This window comes from Thalassophryne amazonica, chromosome 14, assembly GCF_902500255.1.
Source record: "Thalassophryne amazonica chromosome 14, fThaAma1.1, whole genome shotgun sequence".
Classification (NCBI taxonomy): Eukaryota; Metazoa; Chordata; class Actinopteri; order Batrachoidiformes; family Batrachoididae; genus Thalassophryne; species Thalassophryne amazonica.
The window spans coordinates 3,642,347-3,663,468 of NC_047116.1; the positions used below are offsets into that span (position 1 = coordinate 3,642,347).

A 21,122-nucleotide genomic window follows, 5' to 3' on the forward strand; every position below is an offset into this window, starting at 1 on the left:
ATGCACAGTCTTGGCTCCAGAACAACTCTCCTTGATAGGGGTTGGACTGTATTCTTCTCTGGAGTTGCCCAGGGTGTGAGGCATTGGGCGGATGTGGGAATACTCATGAGTCCCTGGCTGAGCACCACTACATTGGAGTTTACACCAGTAGATGAGAGGGTCGCCTCCCTGTGCCTTTGGGTGGCTGTTGTTTGTGCGCATGCACTGAACAGCAGTTTGGAGTATTTGGCCTTCTGAGAGTCCCTGAATGGAGTCCCGCATGGGGCTCCGGTGGGGGACTCCATTGTTCTGCTGGGGGACTTCAACGCACACGTGGGCAATGACAGAGACACCTGGAAAGATGTGACTGGGAGGAACGGCCTCCCTGATCTAAACCCGAATGGTCGTTTGTTATTGGACTTCTGTGCTAGTCACAGACTGTCCATAACGAACACCATGTTCGAACATAAGGATGCTCATAAGTGTACATGGTACCAGAGCACCCTAGGCAGAAGATTGATGATTGATTTTGTGAACGTATCATCTGATCTGAGGCCACATGTTCTGGACACTCGGGTGAAGAGAGGGGCAGAGCTGTCAACTGATCACCATCTGGTGGTGAGTTGGATCAGCGGATGGGGGAGGACTTTGGACAGACCTGGTAAGCCCAACGGATAGTGCGGGTGAACCGGGAATGTTTGGAGTAGTCCACTGTGCGACAGATCTTCAACTCACACCTCCAGCGGAGCTTTTCTAGCATCCCTGTGGAGGTTGGGGGCATTGAACCAGAATGAGCAATGTTCAAAACTTCCATTGCTGAAGCTGTAGCGGGGAGCTGTGGCCTGAAGGTCTTAGGTGCCTCAAGGGGCGGCAACCCTCGAACACCATGGTAGACACCGGTGGTCAGGGAAGCCGTCCAACTGAGGAAGGAGTCATTCCAGGATATGTTATCTCTGATGACTCTGGAGGCAGTTGCAACAGGCCCGAATGGCAGCAGCCTCTGCTGTGATGGAGGCAAAGCAGCAGGTGTAGGAGGAGTTCTGAGCAATCATGGAGAAGGACTTTCGGTCAACACCAAGGTGCTTCTGGCAGACCGTGAGGCACCCCGGGAGGGGAAACGGGGAACCATCCAAGGTGTCTGCAGTAAAAATGGGACTCTGTTGACCGCAACTGAGGAGGTAATCTGACGCTGGAAGGAACACTTTGAGGAACTCCTGCATCACACCAGAGCGCCCTCTATAGTAGGGGCAGAGGTGGAAGCTAATGGAGGAAGCCCCGGAGGTTGATGAGATCCGACCAGAAATGCTGAAGGCTCTGGGTGTGGAGGGTATTGTCTTGGATGAGATGTCCCTTTAACACTGCGTTGAGGTCTGGGACAGTGCCTAAGGAGTGGCAAACTGAGGTGGTGGTCCACTTATTTAAAAAGGGCGACCAGAGAGTGTGTGCCAACTACAGTGGCATCACACTACTCAGCCTCCCTGGTAAAGTCTACTCCATGGTGCTGGAAAGAAGGGTTTGGCCGATGGTCGAACCTCTGATTGAAGAGGAACAATGCAGGTTCCATCCTGGTTGTGGAACAACCGACCAGCTCTTCACTCTCACAAGGATCCTGAAGGGGGCCTGGGAGTATGCCCATCCAGTCTACATGTGTTTTGTGGACTTGGAGAAGGTGTATGATCGGGTACCCCAGTAGTTAACTGTAGAAGGTGCTGCAGGGGTCCTTTCTCAGTTCCATCAATCTCTGTACTCACAAAGCGAGAGCTGTGTTTAGTGCTCGGCAGTAAGTCTGACTCATTTCCGGGAGGGGTTGGCATCCACCAGGGCTGCGCCTTGTCACCAATTCTGTTTGTGATATTCATGGACATGGATATTGAAGCGTAGTCGGGGGGGATGAGGGTCTTCAGTTTGTTGGACTCAGGGTCTCATCACTGCTTTTTGTAAATGATGTGGTCCTGTTGGTTTCATCAGTCTGTGACTTCCAACAGTCACTGGACCGGTTCACAGCCGAGTGTGAAGTGGCTGGGATGAGGATCAGCACCTCTAAATCTGAGGCCATGGTTCTCAGCAGGAAACCGATGGATTACCTACTACAGGTAGGGAATACGGTCTTGCACCAAGTGAAGGAGTTCAAGTACTTCAGGGTCTTTGTTCACAAGTGAGGGGACAATGGAGTGTGAGATTGGCCGGAGAATCGGCACAGCAGGGGTGGCGTTGCATTCACTCTTCCGTACTGTTGTGACAAAAAGGGAGCTGAGCCAAAAGGAGAAGTTCTCGATCTACTGATCAATCTTCGTTCCTAATCTCACCTATGGTCCTGAGGGTTGGGTCATGACCGAAAGAGCTAGATCGCGTGTACAAGCGGTGGAAATGGGCTTCCTCAGGAGGGTGGCTGGTGTCACCCTTAGAGATAGGGTAAGAAACTTGGTCATCCGTGGGGAGCTTGGAATAGAGCCACTGCTCCTTTGCGTTGAAAGGAGCCAGCTAAGGTGGTTCAGGCATCTGGTAAGGAGGCCCCCTAGGCTTCTCTCTAGGGAGGTGTTCCACATCCATCTGGGAGGAGACCCCGGGGAAGACCCAGGACTAGGTGGAGAGATTATATCAGATGAGTGAGTGAGTAAAAGTTTATATATATATATATATATATATATATATATATATACAACCCCTGGCAAAAATTATGGAATCACCGGCCTCGGAGGATGTTCATTCAGTTGTTTAATTTTGTAGAAAAAAAGCAGATCACAGACATGACACAAAACTAAAGTCATTTCAAATGGCAACTTTCTGGCTTTAAGAAACACTATAAGAAATCAAGAAAAAAGATTGTGGCAGTCGGTAACGGTTACTTTTTTAGACCAAGCAGAGGGAAAAAAATATGGAATCACTCAATTCTGAGGAAAAAATTATGGAATCACCCTGTAAATTTTCATCCCCAAAACTAACACCTGCATCAAATCACATCTGCTCGTTGATACTGACCCTGTGCCATGACATTGACCCTATGTGTCTTTTTGCAAGGAATGTTTTCACAGTTTTTGCTCTATGGTAAGATGCATTATCATCTTGAAACATGATTTCATCATCCCCAAACATCCTTTCAATTGTCCAAAATATCAATGTAAACTTGTGCATTTATTGATGATGTAATGACAGCCATCTCCTCAGTGCCTTTACCTGACATGCAGCCCCATATCATCAATGACTGTGGAAATTTACATGTTCTCTTCAGGCAGTCATCTTTATAAATCCCATTGGAACGGCACCAAACAAAAGTTCCAGCATCATCACCTTGCCCAATGCAGATTCGAGATTCATCACTGAATATGACTTTCATCCAGTCATCCACAGTTCACGATTGCTTTTCCTTAGCCCATTGTAACCTTGTTTTTTTCTGTTTAGGTGTTAATGATGGCTTTCGTTTAGCTTTTCTGTATGTAAATCCCATTTCCTTTAGGCGGTTTCTTACAGTTCGGTCACAGACGTTGACTCCAGTTTCCTCCATTCGTTCCTCATTTGTTTGTTGTGCATTTTTCGATTTTGAGACATATTGCTTTAAGTTTTCTGTCTTGATGCTTTGATGTCTTCCTTGGTCTACCAGTATGTTTGCCTTTAACAACCTTCCCATGTTGTTTGTATTTGGTCCAGAGTTTAGACACAGCTGACTGAACAACCAACATCTTTTGCAACATTGCGTGATGATTTACCCTCTTTTAAGAGTTTGATAATCCTCTCCTTTGTTTCAATTGACATCTCTTGTGTTGGAGCCATGATTCATGTCAGTCCACTTGGTGCAACAGCTCTCCAAGATGTGTTCACTCCTTTTTAGATGCAGACTAACGAGCAGATCTGATTTGATGCAGGTGTTAGTTTTGGGGATGAAAATTTACAGGGTGATTCCATAATTTATTCCTCAGAATTGAGTGATTCCATTTTTTTTTTCCTCTGCTTGGTCTAAAAAAGTAACCGTTACTGACTGCCACAATCTTTTTTTCTTGATTTCTTATAGCGTTTCTTAAAGCCAGAAAGTTGCCATTTGAAATGACTTTAGTTTTGTGTCATGTCTGTGATCTGCTTTTTTTCTACAAAATTAAACAACTGAATGAACATCCTCTGAGGCCGGTGATTCCATCATTTTTACCAGGGGTTGTGTATATATATATATATATATATATATATATATATATATATATATATATATATATATATATGAAAGAAAAAAGAAATATGTCTAAACCCTTGTTACAGGTAGAATACTTCATCACTAACATGAAAGTCAGACTGCCATGTTTCACTCATCTTGTAAGTGATTCAAGTAGAGCCCATAATTTTAAAAACACCTCCTCTCGGTCATTTAGCCTTTTGGTCATTTCCTCCAACCACTCATTGACTAGGATGACATTTTTTGATTTCCAGTGTCTGAGAATGATCCTGCACGTTGTTATGAGGGCAGACATCAGTCTTTCTTTTTTGTTTTTTTTTGGATATCAGTCTTTCTTATTTATTTATTTATTTTCACATGAGTCTTTCTTGGACGTCAGTCTTTTTTGGACATCAGTCCTTCTGATAGTCATGTTAGAGTTTTGTTCTGTTCTTCTGTTTTAGTTCAGCCACACTCCAGAGCTTTCAGTCAACCTGTTCACGGTTCTGCGACAAAAAGGGTGAAGTTGAGGTAAAGACTCGGCCACTCTGAAACTTTAATTGTCCGTCAGACTGTTTGTTTTCCATGTGTCTCATACGGCTGAACCCAGCTATCAAAGCAGAATTACTTTTACGCTTTGGACTAGCTAGTGCTGGATAACGTTTTGTGCTTGGATTGATACTTTTCTTCGTATTTAGTGTGTCTGTCTGTTTCATCTGAAACAATTTATTCTGAGACACACAAAAATGGAAGCCCTTAGGAGGGCACATTCAGTCAAGCCAAAACAACCAAGTACCACCAGATGGTTCAAGTACCAGTAGCTGTACTGGTGCCCCAGTTTAAAAGCCAGTACACAGACTGTAAAGGTACTAAGGGATCAAACTCACCCAGTTGACTCTTGATAAGAATGGGTGAAGTCAGCTCCAGTGGCTCGCTGCTGCCATAGCGATTCTGGGCATTTACTCTGAAAAAGTACCCGGCGCTGTCGATGAGGTTGGGAACACGACATGATGTGCCATTGATGGACGATGATACCAGTTCCCATTCAGTGCCCTCTTTATCCTCGCGCTTCTCCACGATATAGTTGGTGATCATGCAGCCGCCATCATCTTTTGGAGGCTTCCAGCTGATGATGACGGAGTTCTTCAGCAGGGCATCCAGGACAATGGGGCCCTGAGGTACATCAGGTTTGTCTGGAATTACAGAAAAAGGTCATGATTGCTTGTGAGTCCAGTGTGTGCTCCTTCAATTAATTTGCTTTCATGCTTCAAGTTACGTGAACATACCATAGATTTCAACATTGAATGCGGTGTCGGCGCTGCCAAAGTGGTTGCGCAGCCTGATCCTGTATTTGCCTCCGTGGACTCTACGCTGCACATTCTTGATGATCAGGTGTGTGTAATGCTCAGTTGTCTCAATGGTAATGTCGTCAGTGTTCTCCAGGGTCTTCGCCCCATGGAGCCACATGATCTTTGGTTCAGGTCGACCAATGTAGACAACATGGATGCGTAGGGTAGTTCCCAGGCCGGCATAGTAGGTGTCCTTCAATTGGTAGTCTGGGTGGAAGGCTGGAACAGCTTCTAAGACCAGAACACCAGTGGCTTCAACCTCTCCTGCCTCGTTGATGGCCTTGCAGGTGTACTCGCCCTCATCCTCCTGCTGGTCGGTCATGATGGACAGGGAATGATTGCGACCATCAGAGGTCATCTCATACTTTCGGGATTCAACAATCTCCTTGCCGGCATGGTACCACTTGATCTCGGGAACAGGTCGGCCAATAATCTGGCACTTCATGACACCGGGCTGTCCAAGCTTGGTGGTTACTTCATCCATTTCCTTTCTCAGACTTGGTTTAGTCTCAACTGTAAATATGTAATAAAAGAGTAAAACACTTTCAAGTTCAACTTTTGTAAGAATTGGCTTGTAAATACATTCAGGATGTGGAAGATAAATGGCCGCACACACACAAACACACACATACTCACCGCTCAGTTTGGTCCTGATGCATGTGGCCGTCCGGCGAGGTCTGCTCATTCCTGTTTCATTCTCTGCAAACACTCTGAACTCGTACTCGGTGGCCTCAGCCAATCCCACCGTGGTGAACTCCTTCTCCTTTATTCTCTCCTTGTTGCACTTCTGCCAGGTGCTCTCAATGGACCTCCTGTACTCCACCCAGTAGCCCAGGACCTCTTTTCCACCATCGCACTCCGGCGCTTGCCAACGGATGGTGATAAAGTTGTTTGACACATTTTCTGTGTCAATTTCACCTGGCTGGCTTGGCTTATCTGCAAGAAAGAAAGAAATGGTTTCACGGTAACGGCCCCCTGTGTTTTTGATTGTACGCAGCAAACAGTCAGTAAATAACAAACAGTCCTGAAAATCATAAAAGAAAATTTCCCACATCCTCCCATTATTTAAAGTGGGGATCGTCGTCACACTTTTACTAATCATATTATTGCTGTCATAGTTTTCTAAAGTGTTCAAAAACATGTAAAAACAAGATATTTTTGTTGGTAACTGTGAGCATTAAGTTAACAAAAAATTTAAAAAAGTTACTGTTTCAGTACTCTGAGAAAATAATTTCCTTTGGGATAAATAAAGTTGATCTTATCTCATCATAAAAATGAGTACACATTCACATGCAGCAGAAAAAATGCTCCCGTTGATAAAAGAAATCCACAGCAGGAGTCTAATCAGTATTAAAACAGAATCTGATACCATGGAGCATGAATTAATGTGTTAACCGTCAAGGTTTGATGGGTTCTGTTGAACTGGCTAAAATGTTCTGCAATAGGTAACAATTTGCATAGACTGGACAACATAAATCTGTCACAGCAGATTATTCACAGCTGTGGTCAGAAGTTACATCCACTCATGGTCATTTTGGTCTTTTACTGATGTCTTTGGAATGTTCATTTGTCAGGGTGGAATGACTGTACAGCAAACATCATGAATATCTCTAAAAAAACAAGAACGGGGTGAACAATTTATTCTGGATCTTCTCTAATCCACACAGGGTCAAAATTAGACATACAGTCTCAAATACATACATACATTCACTCAAATCTTTTAATAAGTGGGGCTGGAGGTTCTACAATGTGACACGTCCCAGGTCTGTTAAAGCCTCATTAGTGATCAGGATTGACTACAGGTAGTTTTTCTTTGGCAGCATAAAAAGGATGCCTTTGACAGCACTCATGGGATGGACCAACACTCAGAACAATGACAAAGTCCAAAGAACTCAGTGAAGGTGAATTGTAGATTTACAAAGGTTGGGAAGGTCTCAGGGCCACAGATTCCAAGATCATCACTTCAAATAACTATATGTAAGTACAAGTTAGTCAGCTGTGTCAGCACTTTACCAAGAAGACCCAAAATGTCACCCTCAGATGAGGAACAGCCAGGAACCACCAAAACTCAGGCCTGCCATGAACTGGAAGCTGCTGGGACACCAGGGTCAATGTCCACAGTGGAGAGGGTTTGACATCACTGTGGACTGAGAGGGTGCCAACCAAGGAAGAAGCCACTGTCAAGCATGGTGGTGGTACAATCATGTTCTGGGACTGCTTTGCTGCAGTGGATGAAATAATGAAGGACGACTTCCAGAATCTTCAATGTTACCTTAAATCAACAGCTAGACAGTTTAAATCTGGCCACACCTGGTTGTTCCAACAGGACAATGATCCCAAACACAAATCCAAACTGGTTGTGGGTTGGATAAAGCAGACTAATATTAAGCTTCTGGAATGGCCTTCCCAAAGCCCCGACCTCAACCCTGTTGAAAATCAAATCAAATCAATTTTATTTATATAGCGCCAAATCACAACAAACAGTCGCCCCAAGACGCTTTATATTGCAAGGCAAAAGCCATACAATAATCACAGAAAAACCCCAACGGTCAAAACGACCCCCTGTGAGTAAGCACTTGGCGACAGTGGGAAGGAAAAACTCCCTTTTAACAGGAAGAAACTTCCAGCAGAACCAGGCTCAGGGAGGGGCAGTCTTCTGCTGGGACTGGTTGGGGCTGAGGGAGAGAAGCAGGAAAAAGACATGCTGTGGAAGAGAGCAGAGATCAATCACTAGTGATTAAATGCAGAGTGGTGCATACAGAGCAAAAAGAGGTGAATAAAAAGAAACACTGGGTGCATCATGGGAAACCCCCCAGCAGTCTAAGTCTATAGCAGCATAACTAAGGGATGGTTCAGGGTCACCTGATCCAGCCCTAACTATAAGCTTTAGCAAAAAGGAAAGTTTTAAGCCTAATCTTAAAAGTAGAGAGGGTGTCTGTCTCCCTGATCTGAATTGGGAGCTGGTTCCACAGGAGAGGAGCCTGAAAGCTGAAGGCTCTGCCTCCCATTCTACTCTTACAAACCCTAGGAACTACAAGTAAGCCTGCAGTCTGAGAGCGAAGCGCTCTATTGGGGTGATATGGTACTAAGTGGTCCCTAAGATAAGATGGGACCTGATTAGTCAAAACCTTATAAGTAAGAAGAAGAATTTTAAATTCTATTCTAGAATTAACAGGAAGCCAATGAAGAGAGGCCAATATGGGTGAGATATGCTCTCTCCTTCTAGTCCCCGTCAGTACTCTAGCTGCAGCATTTTGAATTAACTGAAGGCTTTTTAGGGAACTTTTAGGACAACCTGATAATAATGAATTACAATAGTCCAGCCTAGAGGAAATAAATGCATGAATTAGTTTTTCAGCATCACTCTGAGACAAGACCTTTCTAATTTTAGAGATATTGCGCAAATGTAAAAAAGCAGTCCTACATATTTGCTTAATATGCGCATTGAAGGACATATCCTGATCAAAAATGACTCCAAGATTTCTCACAGTATTACTAGAGGTCAGGGTAATGTCATCCAGAGTAAGGATCTGGTTAGACACCATGTTTCTAAGATTTGTGGGGCCAAGTACAATAACTTCAGTTTTATCTGAGTTTAAAAGCAGGAAATTAGAGGTCATCCATGTCTTTATGTCTGTAAGACAATCCTGCAGTTTAACTAATTGGTGTGTGTCCTCTGGCTTCATGGATAGATAAAGCTGGGTATCATCTGCGTAACAATGAAAATTTAAGCAATGCTTTCTAATAATACTGCCTAAGGGAAGCATGTATAAAGTGAATAAAATTGGTCCTAGCACAGAACCTTGTGGAACTCCATAATTAACCTTAGTCTGTGAAGAAGATTCCCCATTTACATGAACAAATTGTAATCTATTAGACAAATATGATTCAAACCACCGCAGCGCAGTGCCTTTAATACCTATGACATGCTCTAATCTCTGTAATAAAATTTTATGGTCAACAGTATCAAAAGCAGCACTGAGGTCTAACAGAACAAGCACAGAGATGAGTCCACTGTCTGAGGCCATAAGAAGATCATTTGTAACCTTCACTAATGCTGTTTCTGTACTATGATGAATTCTGTAACCTGACTGAAACTCTTCAAATAGACCATTCCTCTGCAGATGAAAATTTGTGGACTATGTTTGAACCCAGGTCTGTGCCAGGAAACCAACCAATTTAAATGAACTCTACTGATGCTGCCAAGAAGAGTGGACAAATATCAGCCAGAATGATGCCAGCAGCTTGTTGATGGTGACCAAAGGTATCTGCAGCTTGCTAAGCAACATTTAACCAAATATTAGTGGTGGGGGTGTATGTATGTATTTTGACCTTTTACGGATTAAAGAAGATCCTAAATAAATTCAAACTTGTGCCTCCAGTTGTTGTTTTTTAATGACCTGCATGATATTTGCTGTAGAGTCATTCCACCCAGACAGAACAACAGTTCAAAGACTTCATTAAAAGAACAATATCACCATGATGAGTGGATGTCACATTCTGACCACAGCTGTATGTTGCTGCACAAGAATTAGGGCTGCTACAAAAAACATACATGAATGAACTGCATCAGGTTTGATAAATGACATGACATACATGTGATCTGCAGGTGATACACATATTTTGCCAAAATGAAAATTCTGAATGAAGTTTAACTTTTTGAATCAAAGCAGAATGAAGTAAAAAAAAAATTTCTCTTTCACCGGACTCACCAAACGGATCCTTGCAGGTGACAGGGTCAGACACAGGTCCAGCCTCGCTCTCCCCGATGTCGTTGACAGCAACAATGCGGAAATGGTAGTCTGTGTCCGGTGTGAGTCCAGGCAGCGTAAACATGGTGGAGGTGATCTTGTTCTGGTGGCGTGACCATACCTCAGCACACACATCCTTATATTCAATGAAGTAGCCAGTGATGGCAGAACCACCATCGTCCTTTGGTCTGGACCACGCCAGAGCCACAGAGCTCTTGGTGACATCCATGATCTCTGGTGGTGTGTTCGAGGGTTCAGGGGCACCTGGTTTTAAAAACAAGAACAATAATTTGTGGGTTTGTCACTGAGTAATCTCACACTGTTCCAAATCTATTTAGAGTCCTTACATAGAGGAGTCTTGGGTACCACGGGCTGCTCAGACTTCAGAGAAGCACTGATACCAAAGGAGTTTTCAGCTGTGACCTTGAAGTGGTACTCCGTTCCTTCTCTTAGGCCTTTAACCACCAGATGAGTGTCTGTCACTCGAGAGTCCACGGTGTACCAGGCGTTCCTAGTTACTTCTCGTCTTTCTACAATGTAACCCAGGATCTCTGACCCACCGTCATCTGTGGGTACCTTCCAGGACACCTTCACAGAGTTAGCTTGGATCTCATCAAATGTCATCGGACCTTCAGGAGCACTGGGCCGACCAATGACCTTCACCTTAATTTGAGCTTTCTTCTTCCCAACTTTATTCTCCAGCAGGAGGTCGTACACGCCAGAGTCACTTCTCTCAGCTCCCTTGATCACCAGCTCACTTGTGTCCTCGGTGGTGGCGATCATGGCTTTTGCAGAGACAACGCTGCCATCCTTTAACCACTTGCAGACTGGATGTGGTTTGCCTTTGATTGGTACAGAGAGTCGTACTACTCCTCCCTGACGGACCACGTATACGTCTTTGTATTTCAGCTCCAGGTCGAATGCAGGAGGTTCTAAACAAGAACAGAGTTACTCAGCATACGTTTCAGAGTAATACTGCAGTATTGCGTAGTTGTGGTAAACTCAGTGTACATACCGAGCATCTCGGTGACTTTAACACTTCTTGGCACTTCGGCGGGCTCACCAGAACCACCAGCATTGCAGGCCATAACACGGAATTTGAACTCCTCTCCTTGTGGCATATTTGTCAGCGTATATTCGCAGATTAGAGATGGTGTGGTGTTGCACTTGATCCAGGCCATGGTGCCCACCTTCTGCATCTCAATTAGGTAACCATCCACCCTGGCATCTCCCTCTTCATCCGGAGGACTCCAACCCAGCGACACAGAGGACTCTGTGGTATCTGTGACTCTTGGATTCTGAGGACATCCAGGTGGATCTAAGCAGGGAAAAGGATACAACTTAACAGTTACAGCAGTTAGAGGTCATAATATAACAGTAATACTTTTTAAAGAATGTTACAGTGACATTCCTCACCAATTGGATCTGTTGCTACTGCTGGTTTAGATGGCAGACTTGGCTTGCTGGTTCCTCTGGCATTGATGGCGGTGATTCTGTGTTCATACTCCAGGCCCTCGATCAGCTCGGTCGACCTGTACCTGGTCATGGTGACAGGGTTCCTGTTGGCACGCACCCATCTGTCTGCCCTGACCTCTTTACGCTCAATGATGTATCCAGAAACGTCAAGTCCACCATCTTCATCTGGCGGCTCCCAGGCCAGGGTCATACCATCGCGAGACACATCAAAGATGATTGGTCGACCAGGAGGTCCAGGCACGTCTGTGTAGGAGGAATAACATGTAAACATACTGTTGTCATAGCTGCCTCTGGAAACGTGCTATCATGGCCATCATCGTTAGCTGTCTTACTCTTCAAGCTCTTGCAAGTGACGACCTCGGACTGCAGGAATTCTCCAGTACCGTAGCGATTCATGGCAGCAGCGCGGAATACGTACTCATCTCCCTCGATCAGGTTCTCAAACTTGAAGGTTGGCCGGCTCACAGAGTCACTCACAGGCACCCAGCCGGGTCGGTGCGCGTCACGCTGCTCGACCATATAGCTGCTGACGGGAGCTCCGCCATCTCTGATTGGAGGATCCCAGCTGCAGGTTATGGTGTTGGCATCAATCTCATCAAATCTGATTGGTCCTTTGGGTTGATCTGGTTTGGCTGTAAGAAGGAGAACCTTGGTGTGAAATAGTCAAACTGATAAAACCAAATGTTTCCACTACGACGACGACTTCAATTGATTTTCTCTGATGAAAACTCTGTAAAATGCCTGAAAATAATATTTGTCAATCAAGCTGCCCAAATGTCAACTTGTTTAAGCACCCTCAGCATCAGATCATCAGCATATTAGAGTTTTCTTACACAGGATGATGACTTTGATGTCCTCACTGATGACTCCGACAGCGTTCTTCACCTCCAGCGTGTAGCGACCGGTGTCGTCGATGGTGGTCTCTGACACAGACAACTTTGAGAATTTCTGTGTGCTCTTGATCTTAACTCGGTTGGTGATTTTAATCCTGTCCTCGCCGAAATACCAAGAGCAAACGGGAGGAGGCCTGCCGTAGATGGGCAAGTCTAACTCCAGCATCTTTCCAGCTAGCACCTTAACAACCTTTTGAGGAATACTGGAGAAGTCGACCTCGGGCATCACTGGAAGAAGAAGAGGTGGAAAAATTAGTCATATTGGTGCAAACAGCTGTGAAAAGTGCAACTGTAGCTCAGGTAAAAGCATCGGTGGGTTCAGGTGGGTCCAGGAGCAACTGAATTATTTTGCATCGAAGAAGAAGGAAGTCCTATGTAGGCCCTGAAGATCACTGTTAGAACATCTCTAAGGTTACAGTTCAGGATAAGAAATGAGAACATGTCTACACAGTGATCCTTTTATAACTAACACAGTTAGCTGTTTCTATTAATAAGATGTAATGGGTAGATGGGTAATTCTATGGTACCAGAATTACATTAACAACAAACGGCGTATTTTAGCTGACCGTTAAAAACTGCTTGTAATTCTGTTCACGCATATGGACCTGATACACAAATAACATCAGTGTGTGATAACTCTGATCCTGGGATCATCTGCAGTTTTTTATTATTTGTTTTTGTTGTTAAAAATTGATGCATTATCATCATCTTTGGTAAAACTGTGCTAACAAAGCGGCAGAGTTAACGGTTAACACCCAGCTGAAAGAGTATCTAACCCATTTCAAACAGGTGTACTGTGACTCAATACGTCAGTGTGTTTGTTTGTTTGTTTTATTACATGGGGTGCAGACGCTGATCCTGGCTACTGGCAGGTCAACGTCTGGCAGTCTGGGAATTTAAGCAGCAGCTATGTTTTTTAAGCTAACATGCGTTTGGAATGTTCAGATGGCAGTGTGAGACTTCAGACAAGATTTTAGTTTGTCCTTTGTAATCCGAGTCCAATTTGAGTACCGGTGTTGAAATGTGTTACCTCTCTGTTCCTGGACAGTAATGGGAGTCAAGATTTCTTTCGGCTCGCTGGCCCCGCGGCTGTTGATTGCTAAGATTCTGAACAGGTACTGCTCGTTCTCGTTCAGCTTCTCAATTGTATGGTCAAACTCAGTGATCTTCAGTGTGGCCACTTTCATCCACTTGTCGGTGCCGAACTTGCAGGCCTCGATGACGTAACCCGTCAGTCTGCTGCCGCCGTCGTGTTCGGGCTTCTCCCAGCCCAGGGTGACCGAGGTCTTGGTAACATCAATCATCTCCAGCTTCTGTGGTGACTGAGGCACCTCACAGACCAGGACGACGTCATGGGTCTCGCGGGGTTCGCCGATACCATAGATGTTCTCAGGTAGGACTCTGAAGTAGTACAGCATGCCCTCCATCAGTCTTTCAATCTTGTAGGACGTTTTGCTGCACTTGGTGGTGATGGTTTTATAGGCCCTCATGGAGGCTTCACGTCTTTCGATGATGTAGTTATTGACTGGAGCACCTCCGTCCACAGTTGGAGCCTCCCAAGAGATGGTGGCAGAGTCCTGAGTCAGCTCCTTTATCTTGATTGGTCCCGTTGGTCCAGGAGTATCTAAAAATAATAGTAGTAATAATATTAATTATCACATAACCTCAGTTATTTTCTCTCTTTTTGCTTCTTGGCTTTCGGCTGTTCCCGGTTGCTTGTGTGCGCTGGGATTTGGTACAAGTAAAATAATTTAAGGCTCTAATAACATTATCAGTATTACATGTAGATAAATCAATCAAATTCAGGTTGAATTCACACGCTACATTAAATTCCCATCTTACCGTAGACTTTGACCAGGATGCTGACTTCCTTTTTGCCAGCAGAATTCTCAGCCACCAGCGTGTACTTGCCGGCATCGTAGCGGTGGACTTTGTCAATGATGAGTAAGGTGTAGGTGTTGGTGACCTCAATGAAGCCTCTGGTCTGAAGGTCGACACCAGATTTGTTCCATGTGATGGCTGGTGCAGGTCGGCCAGTGACATTAACAAACAGGCGCAGGGATCCGCCAGCGCGCAGGCAGATGGTCTTCTTCAAATCATCGTGAAGCTCCAGGTCTGGAGTTTCTGTGAGAGTATACAAAGAGTTAATATACAACGTGCAGCTGCTGATAACAGAAATACAGATGAGGACTAAATTATGAGCCCCTCTATGAAATGTAACATTTTCTTCACAATGTTCCAGTTTTCAGCTCAGCATTTCTAAACATTCTTGTTCTATTTCAAATGTCTACATTATTTTACTATCACAGAGAAATAAAATTATTTCACAAAAGCTACCAGGTTCTAAATGATCAGCCGTCCTGATGTTCACAGTCTGATGTGTGTCCTGTTTTCTGGATAACAGCCTGAAGTCATATTTGTTGTAGTTTTCATCAAGTCTCAGATGTGTCTCCTGAGGAATCCCAGACCGTTCTTCTTTGGTGAATCTCTCAAGCTCCTTCACATTTGATGGTCTCCTGTCGACTCTCATGGACCGTGGTCTTCAGTTCACCCCACAGATTTTCACTGGGACTCAAGTCAGGTCTTTGTGCAGGCCCATCAGTCAGGTTCACTTTGGTCTTCTGGAGGTAGATCTTCACCAGGAGCCATGTGTGTTTTGGGTCATTGTCTTGTTGAAGACAGTGTCCACCCAGATGCAGTTTTGCTGCTGACTGCTGGAGGGTTTCTTTCAGAACCTTCACATGTCCTCCTTTTTTCATGATTCCTTCCACCTTGAGGAGAGTCCCAGTTCCAAAGGCAATGAAGTGTCCCCACAGCGTAATAGTTCCACCGCCGTGTCTCACTGTGGGGACGGTGTCCTTTGGGCTTCTTTCTCCAAACACAAGCAACGTCTCTTTGTCCAAAGAGCTCTACTTTCATCTCATCTGACCAAAGAACTCACTTCCAGTCTGCATAACCTTTCTCCATGTTGTCCTTGATGGTGCTTCTTCTGCAGAAGTTGAGTTTTTCTTTCTTGATCTGCATCCTTGCAGTCCTTTCCTGTCCAGGGCTCTAGTGATTGTCTTCTTTGAGACTATAATTCCCGACTTGTTCAAGTCATTCTCGAGTGTCTTGGTAGATCTTCTGGGGTCTTTAGACACGTCTCTCACTAGTTTTCCTTCCAGAGTCTTTGAAGTGTTTCTCTTCCTCCCTCTGCCAGTCCGGTTCTGTCGGTGTGTCTCTCTATGAATGTCTTGAGGACTCTTCTTTGAACTTGTTTTTACAAACTTTGAGCATTACAAAGTTAAAACGTGTCATTTCACAACAGTGGTTTGTACTCTGGTTCAGCAAAAAGGACACTTCTTACGGCGGCTAATAATTTTGACCCTGGTAGTTTTTGGTTTTTGTGAAGTGATTTTCTTTCTGTGTGAAAAGTAAAATAATGTAAACATCCAAAGTAAAACTAGGATGTTTTAGAAATGCTGTGTTGAAAAAGCTTTGGGGAAAATGTTAAATTTCATAGGGAGCCAATAATTTTGTCCCCAACTGTAAGAACAATTTTAATGAAAAACAGGAGCCTGAATCAACACTTCACAGGTTATAATTAGTAAATTCACATACTGTATGTAGTAGTTGTGACCACATTTGAGTCCATTCTTAAAAAATATTGTGTCTGTTGTTAACTTATCATTTTCACAAGAGAAATCATTTCCTCATTAATATGCAAATTTATGCACAAAATTCCCAAAATGTAAGGAGGTGAATTACGCCCAGAATACATATTTACTGTTACTGATTTATTATCTCCACACACAGAAGCACAACGACATTCCGCCATCATGTTCACAGTGGAAAGTATCCGAGAATCCAAGAAAAGGCTGCCGGAATATCAAACCCATGACAAATTATATAATTAAAAAACTCGCAAATCAAAATTTATCATTTAATTAAATCAAAGACAAGAAGGATTTCTGTCATTTTATCAGCTTGCTCATGGGTCTCTAGTTTCCCCAAAAAGGATGCATCTTATCATAATAAGAAGAATGGGATGGTCAAACATAATGGTTTGATTTTTTGTGATTTATCCTTGTTTTTTTTATTCATTTCCTTTTTTAAGTGCTGTTTTTAACTGTTTTTTTCTATAATTTTACTGTGTGAAGTGCTTTTACTCATTTGAAAGAGTTAAACAAATAAAAATTATGACTATTATTACGGGCATTTTGACTTTATGTGCAGTGCAGAGCACTGACTTTACTAGGGACAAAAAAAAATCAGTGACTAAGTAACGTACCGATTCTCTCCACTGGTTCAGTTTCGGCACAGGCCTCGCTGAAGTCTCCTGTTCCATTGATGTTGACCCCAGCCACTCTGAAGCAGTACTTTTTGCCTGCAGACAGTCCGGTCACCACGTACTCTGTTGTCCGCAGGGTCTTCTCGTGGAGTTTCTTCCATTCTGTTGCTCCAGCTTCCAGCATTTCCAAAACATAACCAATCACATCAGCTCCTCCGTCCTCAATGGGACGGGACCAGGTCAAACTAATACTGTCGGCGTGGGTATCAGTTATACGAGGAATAGAAGGAGGAGCAGGAGTACCTGAAGGAGGATACAGGGTCAATGTTCTGTTTCTGCAATAGCTCCATGTCTAACCATCTTATGGACCAGTCACAATCAGAGTTCAAATTCATTGTGCAGTTTCACAAATAAGCTCATAACTTGGTGATGTCATGACTTGTTAGTGGTGTGTAATTGCTTCTGCAGCTAATCACTGGCATGCAACTAGTTATTGACTGCAAAGATGTAAATAGCACAATGTAATTTAATAAAATCATTGACTGGGTAGTCGATGGACATAACAGAAAAAACACGGCCAGAATATATTACTTCCTCAATAAGCGAGTTTGTGAACATGGTGAGCCACTGTAGCGACGGGTGAGGTTAGCTAGCTGCGGCACACACTCTTGGTTTAAGTCTCACAAACAATAAATTATAGATTTACTGACTTCCATACATAGATTTACTTCAACATATCAAATCCACTATTCAGAGCCGTTACACTGGATTTACTTCATTTTGTCTTAAATTTGACCATAAAAATATTTTTGTGTGGATGTATTTTATTTATCCATTAATCATATCAAAAACACTAATGAAGCCATGTTTCAATACTTTTACATTTAATATACCCCTATATTGTTATATACTGTATTATACTGATATTGGATTTTATTTTTTACTTACATGTTGGTACTCTGCAGATGACGTACAGAGAAACTTCGCTGGGTTCGCTCTCTCCGGCCTTGTTAATGGCTGTCACTCTGAACTGGTAGATGTTGCCTTCAGTCAAACCGGATACCTTCAGCATGGTATCCAGGTGAGTGCCGTCCCGGTTCACCTTCACCCAGCGGGCGCTCTTCCTCTCGCGCCTTTCCACCAGGTAGTGGAACAACGGGCTTCCGCCATCGCTCTCTGGCTTCAGCCACTCGATAGTGGCAAAATCCTTTCCTGATGCCAATATTTCTGGAGCACCAGGAGGAGATGGCACAGCTGAAAAAAAGAAAAATAAATCAGTTCTTGGCCAATTTACCCAACTCTGTGAGTAGTCACTGAATGAAAGCATAAATATCTGTAGTGCTTCATTAGAGCCGATGTTGATTTTTGTAAAGTGTTTGATTCCGTTGATCAGACTGCTCTCCGGAACATCCTTAGAATTCATGGGATCCCCAACAAGCTGCTGGACATCATAGCTAGCTAGCCTAGACACAGATACTGTGAGCACTGTATGGAGCAAAGGGTGGAGTTGTGAACTTTTCCCCAGATGAGTTCTGGTGTTCCTCAGGGATGTGTTTTGGCTGCTACAATGTTTAGTGCTTGCATGGACTGGGTGTTGGGTTGGGTTATGGAAACCAGAGACTTAGGTGCCTTCTTTAACAAGGAAAGGTTTACTAGTCTTGACTTTGCAGATTATGCTGTGATATTTGTGGAATCAATGGATACCCTGATTGCAGCACTTGACGAGGCTGAGAGAGGAACCAGGATTTCTGGGTTTGAGGTGATCCTTGATCAAGACTAATATCCGAGCTTTTAATGACTTCCTGAACTTGGCCATCAGAAGTGTATCTGTATGTGGTTAAAGTGTTCCACTTGTAGAGACATTCACTTATCTAAGCAGTAATGTTCATGTCTCTAGGTCTTTTGAGATTTGAAGACATCTGGGAAGAGCTTATGGACTCATGCAGTCACTGGACAGAGGTGTGATGCTGAGGTCCAATCCCCAAAGGTCTAGAGTCCAATCTTAAAACTCGACAGTAAAACAGGAAGTACCTTATGACCTAAGGAGATGTTGTCCTTGGGTACCACTGGAATGATTGTGTCAAATGAATGGTTCCTTAGGAATACTGAGTTGAGGTGAACTAATTTACCTTGTAAAGGAATGTTGCCTACAACATTTTGGTGTAGGTGCCCAGCTAGTGTCCTTACAGGACCCATGGAGGTCACATAGTGTTTGAATGAAGCGACACACAAAACCAGCACATGCTCCCCGACTCAACTTGCCCAACTTCTGATTGAGATCCTACACACACACACACACACACACACACACACACACACACACACACACACACACACACACACACATACCTCCCCCCCACGCGCTCCCACACCCCTATAAAAAACAGCGTGAACTGTCCATTCAGAAGTGATTTCAGGAAACTCCTAGTTTACCATCTATGTATGGCTGGAAACTGCTGAAGCACTTTGTGCTAGTGATGACTGATTTAAACACTTCAATATCATTTAAAATGGGCTGGACTTACTGAAAGTGTTTCGGGCGACCATGGGTTCTGACTGCAAGGGGACTCCGGCACCATATTTGTTGACTGCTCTAACTCTGAACAGGTACTCTGTGTTTTTGAACAGTCCGGTGATGTTGCAGGTCAGCTCCTTGCACTCGGCATGCATGACCACCCAGTTGAGCCTGTTGGTGTCGCGCCTTTCCACAATGAAGTGGCTCACATCATCACCACCATCCTCAAGAGGAGACTTCCAGGTCAGGGTGCAGGACTCCTCTGTGATCTTACTAATGTTAATGCTGCCATCACACACTCCAGGCGTGTCTATGAAAAACACACACTTATTATTATCATTCATTTTATAATTTTACAGTATTATGTGTAAAGAGGAAGGACTTGATTTTTACCGAGCACTTTGACGTTGACCTCTGCTGTCTTGGTTCCACTAACGTTCTTGACGGTGAGGATGTACTTTCCGGTATCATCTCTGTCACAGAACTTGATGATGGCCATGGCCTTGGTGGGGGTGTACTGTAGGTGATACTTTTCACACAGCTCCAGCTCCTTGTTTCCTTTGGACCAGGAAGCCTTTGGATCAGGTCTGCCACCCACTGCAGCATCAAGAACCAGATCTGATCCAGCTCGGACCTTCACAGTTTCAGACAGGAGTTTGCTGTCCAGGTGGGCCTTTGGAGGTTCTATTTGATAGGAAAGAAGAATACTGAGTTTACTTTTTTTTTAAATAATAAAAGATGGCCACTGTTGCTACATGGAACTTTATTACCAGACTGGATTTGATCAACATTTGGAATCATTGTGTACTCTTATAGCTCAAATACTCTTTTGGTATTTGTTGTGTTTAAGAACAAGTGTATGTTACATAAATCTCTTGTGAATTTTAAAGTCTCAAGTTTGATGTTAACAAATTTCACAGCCTGATGAAGAACTTAAAAGTACCAGGACCCTCAGTCATCCAGGTCGTGGTATTCAAGTAGGCTGAGTCAGGTAAACTGGACTTGTTTAGTTCCTTTCACTCTACTTTTTGCTCTTCACCCAGAAAAGCTTCATCAGTTCTAAGTTACAGTTGTGAGAGGCTCAAATATTAATCCCTTGCAGGGTCACAACAGTTTAACAGAGTTCTAAAAAGGATTAATTTGCACGATCTGTCATGATTAGTTATCATGTTACACGGTAAAACGTCACGTCACAGAGTCCAGTGAACGTTGTTTGACCATTACTGTGGAGATCAACCATTCAACAGTCAAAACTATTCCACTGATTAATCTTACAAATTCAAACAATAAGTTGCACCACTTTTTTTTTACCAAAATTGGAGCAACTTCAACTTTTGACCCCCATTCAAACAGAAATTGACCTTTGTTACCATTTTTGCTGTTTTTACCCCGTAACATTCAGTCATACAGATAGTCCAAACTACACCTTTTTGGAATCTTTACTATCAGATAAATAATGTGGTGTACTTTTCATTAGGATCGGGGAATCCTGTTGTAATCAGCTGCCACCCTGGGATGGCCACCATACATTTTCAAGTCCTTATAGATAGGTGACCAAAATTCTGTTTCAAAGGTTTGGATACCTTGGGTGGCAGTGACCTACCTGACCTACAGACTCGATCCACAAACTAACCAGGACAGGTGTAATTTTATATGACTGGAGGAAACTTTGCAGCACAAATCATGAAAAATGTTTCACTATTTTCAAGAAGCTAAAAACAAGGATACAGCTGTCACAAGACAGGACGTTT

At 43.6% G+C, this 21,122-nt stretch overlaps 1 protein-coding gene across 1 annotated transcript in view; it reads right to left on the minus strand.

Annotated features, from left to right (window-relative positions):
- LOC117525277 (titin-like) overlaps positions 1-21,122 on the minus strand; it is a 363,294-nt gene that overhangs the window by 13,426 nt on the left and 328,746 nt on the right. The window contains 15 exon segments of the mRNA XM_034187118.1: positions 5,005-5,310; positions 5,404-5,979; positions 6,103-6,402; positions 10,179-10,481; positions 10,565-11,149; positions 11,233-11,535; positions 11,634-11,936; positions 12,026-12,325; positions 12,527-12,814; positions 13,617-14,210; positions 14,429-14,710; positions 16,857-17,159; positions 17,805-18,110; positions 19,382-19,681; positions 19,765-20,055. Of these exon segments, the coding sequence (XP_034043009.1) occupies positions 5,005-5,310; positions 5,404-5,979; positions 6,103-6,402; positions 10,179-10,481; positions 10,565-11,149; positions 11,233-11,535; positions 11,634-11,936; positions 12,026-12,325; positions 12,527-12,814; positions 13,617-14,210; positions 14,429-14,710; positions 16,857-17,159; positions 17,805-18,110; positions 19,382-19,681; positions 19,765-20,055 (5,340 nt within the window).